The 18,285-nt window shown below is 44.2% G+C and overlaps 1 protein-coding gene across 1 annotated transcript in view; it reads left to right on the plus strand.

Moving 5' to 3' along the window:
- Nucleotides 1-18,285, plus strand: part of LOC144824333 (uncharacterized) — a 610,480-nt gene that overhangs the window by 233,025 nt on the left and 359,170 nt on the right. Inside the window, exon 12 of the mRNA XM_078683450.1 lies at nt 6,134-6,157. Coding sequence (XP_078539576.1) covers nt 6,134-6,157 — 24 coding nt within the window. The remainder of the gene's footprint in view (nt 1-6,133; nt 6,158-18,285) is intronic.

Consider the following 18,285-nt stretch of genomic DNA (forward strand, 5'->3'; position numbering starts at 1 on the left):
CATCGGTTAAGGGCGTTTTAATTGCCAATTTCCTGACCTTCCTTGCTGGATTAGGGACTATTGATTTTTTTGAAGTTGTAACCCTCTTCCTCTTTGTGCATTCTTTGGACTTGGCAGCGTGTACCTGAACAATTGCTTTAGCTGTAACATTCTGTCCTATGCACGCAATATTAGAACCCTTTAAATGCTCTGAAGAAGGGGCGGTAACCACTGTATCTATAGGAGAGGCACCCAACAGCTCATTACATGCAGATATATCATACAATGTATCCTGTGTCAATGGCAATACTGTAGATGATAACGGGGTGACTAATGCAGGGAAACTGTCCGATATGTTTTTCAAGGGGGTTTTGCATCAGTTCGATCGATAACCTTCGACCTGCGCGTCTTTCCGCCAGGGCAATTTCCCTATCGATATCTTGGGGCAGACGCTTAAAATATGAATCTAAAGGCCCCATCACTGCAGTTTCAGCATCCCCCACAGAAGTCACTAGGACAGAGCTATTCAAGGTATTCGCCATAGTTGTTAACACCCTTATGACCTCAGATAGCTAACAGAACCTGGGAGACAAGTGTGAACTAAATAATAAACAAACACAAGCCTGTAAATGGAAAAGGGGTGGCCCAGCCCGGCCTCCTTCGGCCCCGGACGGCCACAGACGGTCCCGCCCTTGTCCCGGGCTTCTCCCGGCACCCTCCCGCACGCTCCCGCGTAGCGGGTAGTAACCTTTACTTAAATGGAAGGTCCGTAGGGTTGAAGGCGGGGCGTGGTGACGGCCAGGGAGAGCGGCCAGCTGGTCAGAGGCGCGGTGTGCAGGGGCTTCTGGGAATGGAAGTCCTGCCCCGCACGCTCGCAGCCCTGGTCCTCCCACGCAGATGGAAAATATGCCCTCAACCTCTGGGGCGCAGCGGGACCCGCGAAGCGGGTTCCGCAAGTGGTGAAGCGCTAACAGGGTCCAAAGCGGGTCCGCAGAAAAGCAGCTACAAGCAACAAACAGCAAAGGTCTCCCCACTCTACCACAACCAGATTAGAGACACCAAGAGGAACTTCATCCACAACAAAATCCTGGCCAGTCCACCAACTGCGATACAAAAGGGGATGATGGACGGAGCGCTTGAGCAAATCAAACACTCACCCCCAGTCAACTGATCTGGGTTTAATCCATCACCATTCTTTAACCCACTCAGCCACCCCATTTCAGACATGGCCATATGCAAATCAGTCTGACCCTGTGCCTCATGGGAACAGTACAGCCCGAACTGCCAAGCCATGTCTTCCATGGACCGGAAACAAGCATCCTGGGACCGGTTTCGGATTCATAATCCTCATCAGCCAGGCTATCTTGAATCCAGTGGCCAAGTGAGCAAGGGACTCACGTCTGAGCATACCCTGCCACACTTAGGGCGAACAAAGCGATACAAAAGGGGATGATGGACGGAGCGCTTGAGCAAATCAAACACTCACCCCCAGTCAACTGATCTGGGTTTATTCCATCACCATTCTTTAGCCCACTCAGCCACCCCATTTCAGACATGGCTAAATATGTTTTGCAACTCGCTATCTGGAAGGGGCATTCCCTTCCAAATTGCGAGTCTCAAAAGCAATGTACTAATGTGTTGCAACCGCAATTGCGGTCATAAAACACTCGCAATTACCACCTACTTAAAGTAGGTGGTAATGCACTTGCAAAGGGGAAGGGGTCACCAGGGGACCCCTTACCGTTTGCAAATGCATGCAAAATACTTTTTGAAGGGCAGACAGTGCTACCAGGGACCACTGCCTGCTCTAAAACATGAAAAGAAAACATTTAATTTTTGCATTTTTTTTAAATGCATCCCATTTTCTTTTAAGGAAAATGGGCTGCATTAAAAAAAAAAAAACTTTAAAAAGATGCTTTATTAGAAAGCAGTCCCAGACATGGTGGTTTGCTGAGCCCAGCAGGCCACCATCCCTGGGAGTTCTGACATTCACAATGGGCTCGCAAATTGCGAGAGGCTCATTAATATTAATGAGCCTCGCAATTTGCGACGCCATTGGGAATCGCAAAACAGTGTAAACACACTGTTGTACATTTCATTTAGCGCCTCGCAATTTGCGACTTGCAATGTGTCGCAAATTGTGAGGCGCTAAATGAAAGGGTCGTACATCTGACCCCATGTATAATACATATGGTGCTGTGGAATATAGTGTAGCTAATATAGTTGTATTGTCAGGTGTGTAGATGGATCGATATGTATGTTTGGGTACTAGTGTAGATATAGGCTGTAGATGATGAAGTGGGTGTTAATATTGTTGCATGTTTCTTGTCCCACTTACAGCAAGAGCTTACAGTGGATGTGAAGAGGAATAAATAAATTGCTCTGGGGATTGGACATAGGTGGATGCAGGTGCTCATGTAAGACATAGCGGTATACAATGTAGTGATGATAGGTATAAGTTAAAAATTGCAGTCTAAAGTACAGGTTTTAGTGTGGCTGGCGATACAGAGTGTTTATAGTACAATATGTGCGGATGTGTATGGTTGTTTAGAATGAGTGGTGATGTAAGGTGTAGGATGTGGCATAGTGTAAATGTTGGCAGCTATGAGTTGAAGGTGGAGACGGAGATTATAGGTGATAGATAGGTTGCATGGGGTTGTCTGTATGTCATTTGGGTGTAAGTTAATGTTATCATGTTTAAAGGAGAGAGCACAAGCACTCTAGAACTGGTGAAGTGCAAAGACCTAAAAGCAAACAAAAATATTTTCAGAAAACGAGAGGGTGTAGACACATCATCCTTCAGCCAAAAGCCAGAGTAATAATTGAACTTCGATGGGCTTCCCTGCTTGGGGAATAGAACATGGGCGAAAGTTCTACATGTCTCTGAACTCAGTTGGAGCCACTATTACCATGTTTAAAGGAGTGAACCCATGCATGTTAGCACTGGTTAGCAGCAGTAAAGAGCACAGAGCCCTAAGGCCACCAATCGACATCAGAAAAAATGGGGTATGGCAAAAAAGTGTGGAGGAAGACTACCATAAGGCTGACATGTCTAACATTCCCCATTCACTAAAGTAAATATTCAGGGTAAGCCCAACTAGTAGTTCTTGTCTAAAGAGTCTACTTTGACTCTGTATCAGTGTCAAAGTGTCCAGTGCCGCAGCGCTACCTACCAAGTACGTGCCCCCAGGGCCTACTGGGTCTGAAGTCTTACCTGCACCTGCAGGGTTAGAGCATCCAGAGTTCCTGATCACGCCCCTCGGCGGGTGATGGAGCGGCAGCAGCTGGCTCAGGCTAGTTTACTTCACATAGCCCTGCAAGCTGCACTCAGCAAGCCCTGATTTCGTCTCTTACAATCATGCTCTAGGAGCGACCGGAGGCTCCTCACAGCTCCTCCTGGCAGGGTCAGTAACTATGGGTTGGGATGCTACCCTGAAGTCAATCCCTTTCGCAACTTCTGTCCCAACTAGGCTTAATAAGCTTGATCTCAGAAAACTAGGGAAGTCACACCTTCCCCAGACTCTGGAGAACAGGAGATCTGTTCATCTGCCATAGAGAAACTTAACTCACAGCAGCTATCACCTGCAGTGCCCTCATTAATTGACAGTAAAAGGCTGTCCACATTTTAGAGTAATAAAATGTGCATGTGCCTATTTCTCTTTGCAACAGACATAATAAACTTGTGTTATATCTATCACTAAGACGAGATAGCACAGACTGCCTTATTGAGATGTGTAGCAGAAACAGCATGAACCAAAGTTCTCTTTCTGCTATTCCTAGTATTCTAATGGGACATTGAGGCATCAGTCCACTGCCGTGGCACTGCTTAACGCGCCAGTTAGGTAGGAGAAGAAGAGCCAGTGAAGCTTGCAGCAGCTTGGTATCCAGCAAGTCTCAGAACAAATAAACACAGACACATAGCAGGGCCATGCCATTATTCATAGTGTAACGTGCTCAAAATGCTCTCATTGAGAGAATTAATAAAAACACAGGCCCAAAAATGAGGGGAAATGAAAACAGACGTGGTTCGTAAACTAAGTAAAGCATTTGCATGCAGCGCCCATATTAAAGTAAACATGATCACTTCAAAAAGGCAACAGAAGTTCAAAATACTATTTGGAAGTTAAGAAACACGTTATCACCATCAGTACCAAAACGGGAAATGAGAACGGGGAGGAGGACTGTGTCACGCTCAGTGCTTAATTTTGTCATAATGTAAGTTCTCAGGAGGCCACTTCCAATGTACCTGACAACACTGCAAAATGCTAATCATGACACAATACAAGTGTTTCATTTGAATTTTTCCAGGTCACTTAGCGCTGTAATTATGGCCTGGACTTAATGTTTTTACATTTTTTAAAGTATATTGAACATGCTATTATTGGGCTCTGCTAAGAAATAGACAGACAGATGTGAGCCCCTTCCTTGCTCACCATGCCACAGAATTCAAGCTGTATTTATTTTTTTATTTTATGCGTTTTTATATAGCGTGGACTTTACCCAAAGGTGTCAGAGCGCTTCACAAAAGTAACAGTAATTTTTGTACTTATTTTATTAATTTAATGCGATTTTATATAGCGCGAACATTACCCGAAGGTGTCAGAGGGCTTTACATAAGAACCAGTTGCGATACATAAGGATTTAGGATTACATGAATTACATAAAAGATACATAAAAGATACAAACAGAGAAAATTGCAAATGTACAAGTTGTAAAGTCACTCAAGGAAGAGATACAAATATATAAACTCTAAGAATCACATAGGAATGGTACTAACGAGGCCTAATCAGGTCAGAACCAGCCTGAGGTTGCTTGTGCAGTGCAAGATGGGAGGTTTCCATGTGGAGCAGGGTGAGTAGTGATTTGCATAAGCTAGGCCTCTGTCTAGGCTGGCAGAGTGAGCAAAACAGAGCAGGCTGGAATGCCATTGTAAGTTTAAGGATGTAATTTTAAGGTGTACGTTTAAGGATGAATTTTAAAGCCTCCATTTTTAAACTTGGAGATACAAGTAGTTATCCAACACGTGAAAGAGGAGTTACACGGCAAGAAATAGTGACCGAGCGATGCTCGAGGCTATGACTTATGAGGAACTTGAAACTGGGCAGATCAGAGTATAATATTAAGAGCTATTGATGTTTTCTTGATAAAAAACCCACCACGCGAATTGTACTGGGAATCAAGCAATACTGTGTGAATGAACCATTGATACAGTTATAGGACAGAAACATGGTTAAACAAGAAACAATTTATTGGGAAAGCCTTTTGTTGATGCACAGATGTAAGTTCAATAACCTGGATTACAAGCGATACACGAATGGCACACCATGGTGTTTATTCCAAAGAAGTCTCTGAATGGAAAAGGAAAAATAATATTTGAAAAGGTAGAAATATTATTATTTACAGAAACTTTGGCCCAGATTCATCAAACAAAAATCCGCTTGCAAAGGGGCAGATTCTCAGAATCTGCCCCTTTGCGAGCGGTATTTTTGCATTTGGGATGCATCATCCCAAATGCAAAAATCGCAATTTTACAAATCGCTAAATTGCTATTATTTGCATTTAAGGAATCGCAAATTGGGTTGTTGATGCATCTGGGGGTTTGTGCCGTTAGTTATGAGAGTTGGCCGATACTCTGTGTCACAGATATATGTGCACTCCAGGGGTGAGGATGATCTGGCACATTACAAGTTAGACTGCAAGGGTCCATTAATAAATAAGCAAATGGAGCGGGCAATGCTAATTCCTGGCCTCATTCTCCCAGTAATTTCTTATCGTCCACTCTGGCTCTCACATGAAGATTGCCATCCGTTTTTAGCAGCCAAAAACGACTTATAATTCTGATGGAGTTGGTAACTGCAGTTACCGCCCCCATTAAAATTAAGAAGCCAGAATTAATAAGAAGGACTACGTTCTTTCTTGAAATGTGTTACATCAGACTGCCTCATGCATTGATTGTTCTGTAGTTTTGCAATGTTTCATGTATTGTTTCTCTCACTGAATGAGAAGTGTAACATGAAAATAAACATTTTTTGAAAGTGATATTCAAAACAAAAGTATTTGGTAAAGTGATGATGGTTTGTGTATTAGTAGTTTTGCTAAGTGTAACAGAAGTCATCAACAAAAAACTGAAAGACATTTTTTTTTTAATTTTCAGACTGCCCTTCTACAACGACCACAGGTATGATATACATGTTTATTAATGTTAGAAGAATCTTTAAAAATGAATGTGCTCTTCTGACTTGAAACTTAGACTAATGTGGGGGTGAAAGAATAGTATGGTATATGTTGACCGGGAAAGGAGAGCTATTAAGCACACTCATGCGCTTGATGGCTTTAAATCCAACAGTGGCTTTTAATGAGGAGTTTTAAATAAAGTATTTAAAACAATGTGTTGTTGTTAATACCATATAGTGTAGCTGGATTCATCCCAGTCCTTTTCGGATTAATTCAGTGTGTGCTAGATGGTCACTAGTTCTGCACGCTTAGAGCAGCCATTTCCTGGCGTTATTGTTCATGCGTGCTAATAGAACAAGCATTGGCATAGCCAATAGGTCTCGCCTTTGGGTCCTTACAAGTGTTTAGCCGTGCGTCAGATTATCAGACTATCCAAAGCGTCGCAAAACCTGAAATAATTAAATGAAAACGGTTTGATAATCATCAACTACCTTCTGGAGAATGTCTGGAGCATTTAATGAGCTTGTGACGCAGTCGAAAACAATTCAAAGTGTGTGTTGTATTTTTTCAACGTGAGAGCAAAGCAGTAGTTGCAGTGAGAGTTACTCTGCACAAACACAATTTACATTTTACTCTCCATATCAAGCCACCAACTATAAGCACAGTAAGCTGGAGAAAATGGCCCACCATGCACTACTCCTCTACCAAATAAACAGCCCACAAACAGCTACCTTGCCTATTACTCATTGACTTTGACCATGTGCTGCACCCTGATGCCCTTTGGCTAGGTTTGCACAAACGAGATAACAGATAGACACACACAAAGTGAGAAATGCAAGATGAAAATATTCAAATAGCTGCTTATCAGAATCTCAGAACAAGTACAGATGGGCAATACATTTTCTCTAAGAAAGGTGACAACCTCCTGCTCCTCCACCGAAGAGGTGCGTTTCCTGACAACGTCCTATTTCTGCCAGATTTGCCATAGCACTTCATATATGCCAAACGATAAATATATGCCAAACGATAAATGTATGTATGCTATAATTTGCTAAACGTGTACAACCTGTGAGCTGTAGTAGCTACAAACACATTTGTGAAAATGTGTGTGGGTATTAATAGACCTATGTTGAAATGTGTGTATGCATATGAGTATGTAGAGGAGCACCCATGCAGCTTCTAAAAGAATGCATGGTTAGATACCGACACACAAAAATGCACACTCACACGCACACACACACAGACCCGCATACATCTTCACAGGTAGAAACATAAGTACATGCAGGCACATGCATATTTGTGGACACAAGCACCCATAAATAGACAGACAAAATAAACATGGTCTGAAAAAAAACATTCTTTATTATTTGCCCATGAGTAGTACTTTTGCTTTACAAAAGGTTGATTCACCTGAAGGCACTTATGTAAAATTATAGTCACACAGACACACAATTTCTAAAACAGCACTTCATTTTTATGACATCGAAGTGTCACGGTTTCTGGCAAAAACCACCAGATGACTGCCTGTAGTGCAGCCCTCAAGGATCAAACAAATTAATCAATACAGATGAAGCTGCCACGCCTGCACTCACGGTACCCATGCAATGCGAGTCCTGAAAAAACACCTTTGGTTTTTTTTTTGCACTAGAGCTAAAACATGAGAGAACACTGCTACTTAGAAAACCCAGATAATACTGGCTTGATTTATAGGGATATTTACGCAGCTCCTTCTGAAGTGAAAAGACTAGAAATGCCTCTTATTAACATATAAAGTAAATGTTTTTAAAATGTAATAACAGAGTGTTTCCCGAGTGCTCCTCCTTCTCTATGGCACACTAAGGTCAAATAAGTACCAAGGATTTTTAAAATGTCAATGTTGACTATTTGACTTGTGCTAAACTGATGCAACTGTAACATGCATACTACGTCAGGGACAAATGAAGTAACCAAGCACCAGACCTTTAAGTGCTATCAATGATTAAAACAAATTAATTCTGCACAATCCACATCCCAAACTCTGGAATGTTTCGTGTAACGGAAAAACAGGTATACAAAGAGAAGGACATGCCAGCTGAATTAAAACAAACAAGGCCTTGTGCAAATCGATTTTGGGGGCTCCTATAAAAGATTCTCTTTTTCCAAGACATACATAATTGAACTAGACAACAAGATCCTAGGCACGAAACATGGATCAAATTAATCGTGGAAAGAAGGGGGATGTGAGGGGATGGTTGGATTTGAGTATGCTTAAAGTTAGGTAATTTGGGATACCTTGAAGTAAGGTTAGCAAATAGGGTTTAACTCTAGTAATGCTATAAGCAAGGTAACTAGCAATGCCAGGAAGTAGCGATGGCACCGGAAGGGCTGAATCACTCCTAGAACTAAGGTAAATAGCAATGCCAGGAAGTAAGGTGGGTCAGAGGAAGGCTGTACCTGGGTATCCTCCAAGTTTTGTAGTGAGTGATTTCAGAAACTAAGCAGGACGAGATGAAGGCTAGATCTAAGTTTGGTAGAAGCATGGCAATAAACTATTACATGAAGTAAAGGCGGTAAGGGAAGAGCTGAAGCTGGGTATGCTGGAAGCAAGGTAATGAGTGCCAGGAAGTAAGGGTGGTGATGGGAGGGCTGTATTTGGGTATGCTAGATGCATGGTAATGAGCAGTGCTAGAAAGTGAGGATGGTGAGGGGAGAGCTGGCTCCTGACATTCAAAAGTAAAGTAATTAGTGTTGCCTTAAATAGGGGTGGCAACAGAATGGTTTGATCCTGGGGTGCTAGACGTAGGGTAAAGGACAATGCCAGGAAGTAAGGTGACAGGAAGGATATACCCTGTATGCAAGGAGTTGGCTAGTTAGCGAAGCCAGAACCTAAGGGTGACGGGATGAGGGTTGGATCTAAGTATGGTAGAAGCATACTAACGACTATGCCAGGGGCTAAGGGTGCAAGGGTAGGGCTGAACCTGGCTATACCAGAAGCAGAATTTTGTTCAATGCCAGGAAGTGAGAGTGGGCGAAAGCAAAGCTGGATCTGGGTATGTTAGAAGCGGAGTAATGTGCGATGGCAGGAATTAAAATTGGGGAGGGCTAGATCTGGGTTTGCTGGAATCAGGGTTAAGAGTGAGGCCAAGATGTAGGTTGGCAAGAGGACGGCTCAAGAGAGGATAGAACATGGGTATGTATAAAGCAGGGTATTGATCGATGCCAGAATGACGGTGGGAAGGGGAGGCTCGATCTGGGTATGTTTTGCTATTTTTAGCCACACCTCCGACTCCGCCCACTAATCCAATCCTCTGCTTATTCCCGCCCCCTGAGTCTCTGCCCACAGTTCCCCTAATTTTTTGCCCCCACTTCGACCACTGTTCAGAGCCTTGCTGTAATGCGGCTGCATTTCTAAAGCTTCCAGTCGCTTTCAGACTGGTTTCATTTAATGTATTCCATGCCATGTCATGGCTGACAAAGACAGTTGTGGTGAGATGCACACCCCTTTTATATGTTCACTTCTACCTTTCTCCATATTCATTTATTTTCAACCTTTGTTCGGCGTGCAAGCTTCCTCCGCGCTCCGCCCAATTGCGCTGCAATTGTGAAACCAAACTGAAGAGGAGCCAGTTATGACCCCGTTAAGCTGCACAGCCGTGCCTTCAAATAAGTCCAATAAATCAAACTTATGTTTATGCTTCCTTTGATCCATATTTACTCCATTTTTTATCCATCTTTTATCCTTAGTTTGCTTCGATTTATTTTACTCATTTCAATTCTTTGTCAACGTCTTTTGACAACACAGGAGAAACATGTTTTAACAGGTCACAATTTATTCAAGAACACCCAATGCATTTCGGGATTACCCTTCGTCAGGGGTTTATCGTGACATAATGTGCGTTGGCTCTTTAAAAGCATCATTCTAATCCGCTCTACGCGTTTTATCAGAGCTGTCCCCTGCCATCTCACGGTCTATCTGCGGTTACCCCCCCACTCCTTTACAATCAGTGTTAACGGCTTTCACAAGGGATAATAGGATGGGCATAAGTAACGTCAGGTAACTAAGCGTGACTTTTCACAGAGCGGTACGGAGCTCTAACTGTGTATGACACACTCAAAAAGATGAACTGCACTGCAAAGTCAATTTGGATGTCTGGGCAGCAGGAAGACAACCCGAGCTTTGCAGCAGAAGATGATCAATGCAACGGGACACCAACCGTGCGTCCTTGAAGAGGTGCACTTTCTCCCTTGCAGTTGCAGGTATGCATCGCACCATAAATGCAGACCTTGAAGTTTACAGCGTGACTGAACGACCGGAGACCACTGCACTGCCGGCACCACTCCACCCAATTTACACGGTTGGGGAAAAAGAACGCCACTGGGTTCGCCGCCACAGCCCGCCTGTTTTCCACGTCGAACTAACGTCATATCAAATCAAAAAGCATTTCTTTTCTTGAGCGTCGGAAGGACAGATCCTCTGTCACGATCACAATTAGCAGTTGTGGTTTTTTTCTTTTTAGCAATTAGCAGCTTTGGCTGGTCACTAACAGGCCTTGCTTTTCCTCTTCTCCTGAATGACGGCGTTGCTGCATGCATTGTTTGAATCCTCCGTTGGTGAGTGTTCCAGAGCCCCTAGAAGAGGATACAACAGGTCGATCATGCTCGACCTAAAAATGACCTGTCCTTCTGCATGATGATGATGCTACATTTTCCTCTGAGCCATTTGTGCTATTCGCATTACCAAGTAAATGTGTACCAGCTTTCAGGGGCAATGGGCAAACATTATGCAGACAAGCAGTACCTCGTGTTTTTTTTACTTTGAAATTGTTTTATTACCCATTTGTAAATTCTATGTTTTTATAAAGACCTTCTTCTTTTCAATTTGTTTTCTTCCTAATGTAAATATTGTGTTTGGCTTAATGTGCTCTTTTACTTTGTGTGGTTTTGGTTTCTTTTGTTTCCCGTTCTCCTCTGATTTTTTTTCCATTCACAGGGTAAGGTGGTATCTCTCTTTTTCCTCTTCCCTTCATTACCGCATACTTGCCTTTGAGGAACATTGTGGTCATCGTGCAGTCAGATCCGGTTTCTGCATTACATATACCAGTAGGGTAGTAACTAAGAGACTATTTTAAATGTGCACAACATTGTTAGGGTACAACTGCAGCACACTGTTGACCTAAAGTATGCTATAATATAGCAATAAAACACCAAATACACAAAAGTGACCAGAAGATGATTTATATGTTTTTATTCAGAGACTGTCATATCAAAATATACATCAACAAGGCATATATACAGAGACTAAAAAAGAATGTTTTTGTCAGTGAATTTCTAAGGTTTTTTTAAATTCTATTTCCTAACTGTAACCTGTAACCCTTGAAAATGAGCGTGTGAGTGAGTGCAAGTGTGTCTCAGTGAGTGTGTGACTGAATGTGTGAGTGTCTCAAAGGGCATGTGACTGGGTGTGTGAGTGTCTGTGTTGGCCTGTGAGTGGCCAGGCTGCACAGGCCCTCTCCCCAGGCTCAGTTTGGCCCAAGGGACCCCATCCCTTAGAGAACTGCGATTATTCAGTAGTGGAGGGAGGCCACACAGTCCGCCACCACTGGACAACTTTGTCCCAGAGACCCAATCCCATAGGGCCCAGTCATAAATCAACAGGGTAGTGGGGCCGTGTACCCCACATCCCTGGGCTGATTTTGGCTCCAGGTACACCATCCCCTCGAGTCCGGCCTTTTAATTTTTTTTACTTTTAATAGGGAAGGGAGCTGCGCAGCCTCCCTCCCCCTGCCGATTTCGGCCCTGGGGATCCTATTCCCCGGAGACTGGCCTTTTATATCTTTTTGTTTTAATAGGAGAGGTGGTGGTCTCCTGTGGCCGAGAATCACCCAGGAGTTGAGGCCGTGTTTGGAGAGAGTAGAGTCATGGGGGATGTGTGCGTGGTCGAGGGGGGGCATGTAGGGTCAGAACTAAGAAGGAGAGAGATTGGAAGTAGGCAGTGCAGGCAATGAGGGGTAAGCTAAGGGAGGGTGATGAATCTGGAGGAGGAGAGTAGGAGGGGGAGGACCGTGCAGGAGGTGGGGGTATAATACGAGGCGGGGAGGGGGGAATCCTGGTGGGAGTGGGAGGATGAGAGCGAGGTTACTGCTAGAGGGGCGACAGGTGGGAGAGTTAGGTAGGGGACGGGGCAGGAGTTCACAGTCACAGAGGGCAACAGGAAGAGAGGGTGGTCAGTGCTATGGGGGTGAGAGAGGGGACAAGTTGGCGAGTTTGTTAGGGGCGGAGACAAATTTAGCAATCATAAAGGGCATCAGAAAAGGGGGTGGGGTCTACGGAAGGAGAGGAGGGGGGCCGGTACTGGGGAGGAGAGAGGGGGCATTGGTTAGGGGGGATGAGGAGCAGGAGTGTATAAGAAAAGAAAAGGGAATTAGCAATACATGTGAGTGTAGGGCAGTATGTTGCAGAAGCATTCACAGGCAAAGATAACAGTAAAAATAGCCGAGTAGGTCATCAGTTGAGACACAGTGTTCTGAGTTTTCTGTAGACTGAGTAGAGTAGAAATAACAGGCTTAGAACAAAATATAAATGGTCATCGGCGGTGAAATAGTGTTCTGAATAATTAGTTGATAGATCAGAGATCAGAGGGGGTGAGGGATTGTGCGGTGACCGGGCGTGGAGTGGAGGGCACTGGTTCAGGACAGGAACACTGAGTGGGGATAAGATGAACAGAAAGTTGCAGGGTTAAACAGGATTGTTATCGAATTAGATGAGTGTCAGGAGACGTTTTCCTAAAAAACATAACATTTTTTGGGGGGGTTTACAAAAAGTTATAAGATTAAACAGGATTGGTTTGCAGTTAGAGCCAAATAGGTTAAAACAACTTTCAACAAGGCTCAGGATTTCTCCCGAGCTGAGGCAGTATGAGCGCCGGGGAGGGAGTGATCGGTCTAGTAAAAGGAGAGGACCCAGGGGTAGAGAGGAATGACTTGTTCTGGCCTAATTGTAGAACGTGACGTTAGACATCTTGGGGGGTGGTGTGCATAATCGCCATTTTAGAATTGGCGGAGTACCACCATTTTAGGGAGTAGGTAAATATGTTGAGGCTGGTAAACAAATTGAAATGAGAAAGAGGAAAATTAAGGAGGTCTACATAACGCCGGTGTAAGGGCCGTGCGGTGGTGTGGCATCAGTTAACTGCACCAATATTGGTAGGGGTTAGCAGAGTCTACAACTGACGGGGGTTAAACAGACAGCAAAACAAGCAGGGTGGATGCGGTCAAAAGCCGAGTGGCGGTCGGAGGCAGTTGAGCATCATCCGTAATAGGGAAAGGCATGTCAGGCCACCAGCTAAATCGAGGCAGCCAAAGGGTGTTTGAAAGGTCCCAGGGGCGAACAAGCCCTGAGGCCAGTTGCGTGCAGTGCTGCGCGACAGTAGGGATCAGACAGGACCTCCGAGTCTTGTTCGGGCTCTAGAAACGAAGGCTCCGTCACAGGTGGTGTGCGGCGGCTGGGAGCCGGGAAGGACATTAAGCCTCGATGGACCTTTGAAGACAGTCTGAGTGGAGGCAGGGCAAAGGAGGTTTGAACGACCTACTCCTGAGGTCGGAGTGAGGTCGGAATCCGCTCAAGCGGCTGGGCCTCATCGACCTTCTTTAATGTCGGAAAGGATATACATATAGTCATTTGCGGATATTTGCTGTTGTGGATACTGGAGGCTCCAGCGCCGGTAGTGTGCCAGCCCGGTAGCGTTACTCGATTGGTCTTTCCCAGGGCAAGGCAGTCCAGCACCAGGGAAGGACGTGGCAGATCAGCTGGTGGGGCTTCGTTGAATACCAAAGAAGGACGTGGCAGCGGTTGAGGCGGCAGAAGGGTTCAGGTCCAGCGAAGGTCGAGGTGTTGCACACCAGAGGGCCGCAGATCGGCTGGCGGAGCTTCATGCGGACAAAATCAAGATCGCGCACTAGTAGGCAAGAGGCGGCAGGGCATTGATCAGCTCATGGTGTTCCATTGGGCCTTAATCCAAGACCTCTGCGGAACACAATTCCAAGGGTCTTTACCAACAGTGAGGTTGAAGGCACGAGTGGGGGCTTAAGATCGGCGAAGGCGGATGATCAGCCAGCAGTGGATCGGGGCGGCAGATGCTGGAGATGCCACACCAGCACTGGTCCGTGGGAGTCGGGGACTCATTTCAATCCGTACCGGGGGGTCCGGTTTCAGCGAGGAGCGGCCTGGTCAGCAAGTCGGCGGGGTGTAAAGTCATAGTATGTCATCTCCAGAAGAGTAAGACACAATGCATTCTTATTTTGATGAAATGTAGTTAGATTGGTTGTAGGATATTTACAGGAGAGTGGTGGATGGCTGGGTTAAAGACGGGATATCTACCGGTTTAGTAGTCCCAAACTCGGGAGCCTCAGGAGAGTGCTCCTACTCGGCGGCCATCTTGTAAAATGTATCTGGAGAATTACTTTGAACTTTCAGGGAAGAATAATGCCTCTAAAAGGCTTCCATTTCACATTTCTGATTATTATCCTATGGATATTGACATTCAATAATGATGCTTCCATGAAAGAATACTGTACAAAAGGTTGTTTTAGGGTCTCTGCACACAGTGGGGAAGTATTCCAGTATTAATGACTCAAATGAAGATTCCTAAAATGCAGAATCAGGACTACAGTATGCAACCTTTTCATTTATCTATTTATTAATTTATTAGCAGTATTTTATATTGAGGACAAGAACTAGAAATTAGCAGAGCACTTTACAAAGAAACCATTTCATACAAACCTTGTGAAATTATTGCAATAAATTATATAGAACATAATATAGTAGTGAACAGAAACAATAGTACAGAATAAATAATCTGGTAAGCTATTTGATACATTTGATAGAAAGTAGTATCATAAAAAGTTGAGAAAAGTTTAGAGAAAAGCAATAGGTAATATGCAAAAATGCATTATATAACTATATATATGATAATATACTGAAGTGGCAAATGCAATGTAATAATTTGAAATTGTAACGTAGAGTGAATTCTATATGAAGTGTGAGTAGTATAAAATTAAATCAAACACATTGAACAGCAAAGATCACCTTGCCTTGATACATGACTGTTTTTTACTGAATCTCTGACGCCTACTGTGATAAGAGCTTTGAAGAAGTCACGCAAGTGACGAAACATGTGTTTGCTATACCTTCCTATGCCAGTTTGTTACATGAAGATTTCTAACAATAAACAGAACCAGGTTTAAACATTTCCTGACCTTCACTTATTGGACTAAAATGTGTATATTATATCACATCTACGAGTCCTGTGAAAACATTTGTATTTAAAGTTAATAAATTATTTGAAAACAAATGACAAAATCCAGTCAGTAGATGCAGAGATATGCAATTTTAAAGATTTAACTGAAAAGAGTGCCTAAAAGCACATAGTGCCAACTGTGGTGTATCTGGTCACGTCGAAACTGGGACAAAGTCACAAATTTAGACTGACTCTGATGGAGTGAGGGCTGGATACAGGAACCAGGTTAGTTCCACTAAGCAAAGTACCTTAAATCCTGGTTTTGGAGCTATGCAAGGGTTCGCCTTGAGAATGCATTACACAGCTGCGGCTCCAAGGTGCTGCAGGAGGTGATACGAAGTCCTGCATCAGAGATGCATCGCACAACAGCAATTCCAATGAGGCCATCAATGGGGCTTGAGATGTCAGATCCTGTGTTTTCAGCGGGGATGCAATTGAATAATGCTGTCATGCAAAGTCTTACATTGGCAATGTGTTACACAGCTACAGTTCCAAGAAGCTGCGGGCTGTGATACAAGGCCCTGCGTTGGGGTTGAGTTGTGCATCGGTGGTTGAGATTTGAATCTGCGAAGATATGCATCACACTGCATGAGTTTTATTCAAGAGACCATAGCTGGGCTGGCAGAGCACCTTCAGGCTCAATTGCAAGGGTCCAGGACTGGGGTGGCTCCACTTGGGGGTTGGGGGCAAGACTCACAGCAGGCAGAGTCCAAGTGCTGGGTGCGAAGTAGGTGGAGCCAGTTATGTCCCTAGTCTCTTATCAGAAGGGTAGCCAACTAGCTCTTGGAGTCAATCTGGTAGCCCTGGGTTCACGGTGCAGGTCCAGTCATTCCCACTCAGGCTGCAAGGCAGCAGGACAGCAAAGTAGCAGTCCTTCTTGCAGAGCAGCACAGAAGTCCTTCTGGTTCTTCCACAGGTCCGGGAGGTGTACTGATGGATCTGAGGGTCAATATTTATCCTTGGTGCTAGGTTTGAAGTTGGAAAAGGTTCTGGAGGTTTCCATCCCAGAGGTGGTTGAAATACCCTGCCTCCCTGCACTGACCTCAGGTGGTCTGGAGCTACAAAGACTATTATCAAACCCATTGTGAGTGTGCTGAGGCTGAGTCTTTATGATGTGCAAGTGTGGTAGGTGATAGCCCCCCTCTATCAAGTTAGAGATGGCCCATCCTGCCAACACCTATCCCCCTTTGTCTCACTGTTTGGGAGCTTTGTACAAAGGCTAACTGCCAGCTATACCTAGTCATGAGACCCAGGATACAGGTGGCAGGCACCAAATTGTTGGGACAAGAAAATGTCAATTTTATAAAAGTTTAATTTCCAGAATTGTGACTTAAAATCTGACTTTCCCGTTAAAGAGGGTTTTAAATCACAATTCTTTAGACACCAAACCAGACATTCCTACCCGCTCACAATTGAAAGGTATCACATATTAAATGTGATGAGGTAACTCAATGTTATCCTTTGGGAGGGACTGGACTTGCAGTAGTGAAAAACAAATGTAAGAGTTTTTCACTACCAGGACATGTAAAAGTTAAAAGGACATGTAAAAGTTTTTAAATACACTGCACCCTGCCATATGGGCAGTGAAGGGGCAACTCATGAGTTTTAAAACCTAAGGTTAGGGCCTGGCAACACATTATTTTAATTAGAACAAAATGGTTGTGATGCCCTCGAGTACACAGTACATGGAAACTTTAAGAAATTGTATACAATGCTAAGCAAGATTTAAATAAACTTAGTGTGCAATGCTGAGGAGGGGCTCTGCCAAATCAAAACGGCAGTTTAAACTGCACTCACATGTTTTAATGGCAGGACTGAGACATGTTTAGAGGCTACTTCAGTGGTTATCGCAATAAGAGTTGCAAGGTTACTATTTAATTTACAGGCCCTGGGTACACGTAGTACCACTGTACTAAGTAAATTAAATGTGCCAAATTGGGAGTGAGCCAATGTTACCATGCTTAAAGGAGGGAGCACTTTACCACTGGTTAGCAGTGGCAAAGTACACAGAGTTCTAAAAGCCAACAAATCATTCAAATATGGCGTTATCTCTACGGACGTGGGTGACTTCCACTGGTGAGTTATCACAGCGTGTGACACAAGCATCCCAATAAAACTAGGGGGGATATTCTCGAGAACGTACGATAATCATCACCAAAATTGATCAATGCAATTAGTCGCTGTCTATCATGGGAAAATAACTCTGTGTTTACGTCATATTCACAACACAGCGGTAACATGCGATAGTTTCCCGATAACGCGTCAAATGTCCACGATAAAATTACCAGGACGGTGATAAAAATCTAAAGCAAATGTGATAAAAGTGGCGAAGGGCCCAACCGTGATAAAAAAATCAGCAAAAAGCTGTGCCATGCCTCCAATTCACACACATCAGGCGGGAAAAATCACTATAAAAGCAGAAAAAAACCACATACAAAAACAAAAGAACTGCGAAGCCCACTGGAGGTAGCCAGAGCAAATACAGAGGACAACCAGAACCCCACAAGCCCCACGGAGGACCAGCCTGGGACCTCGGGGTCAGGGAGGGGCAAGGAGAAGAAGAAGAGGAAGACGCGGTTCAGTCCGCAGGAAAACAGGATCCTGATAATGGAGGTAATAGAACACCATTAACTACTGTTCGTCATCTCCACTGTGCCATTGGTAACAAAAAATGGAATATGGCAGTCCATCTTGGACAAGGTAAATGCAGTCGTAGTGCTGAGGACAATGGAAGAGGTCAATCAATCAATCAATCAATCAATCAATGACACTTATAGAGCGCGCTACATACCCGTAGGGTCTCAAGGCGCTTGGGGAAGGGGGGGGGGTGCCGCTACTGCTCGAACAGCCAGGTCTTC

The sequence above is a fragment of the Lissotriton helveticus genome, chromosome 3_1 (assembly GCF_964261635.1).
Source record: "Lissotriton helveticus chromosome 3_1, aLisHel1.1, whole genome shotgun sequence".
Taxonomy (NCBI): Eukaryota; Metazoa; Chordata; class Amphibia; order Caudata; family Salamandridae; genus Lissotriton; species Lissotriton helveticus.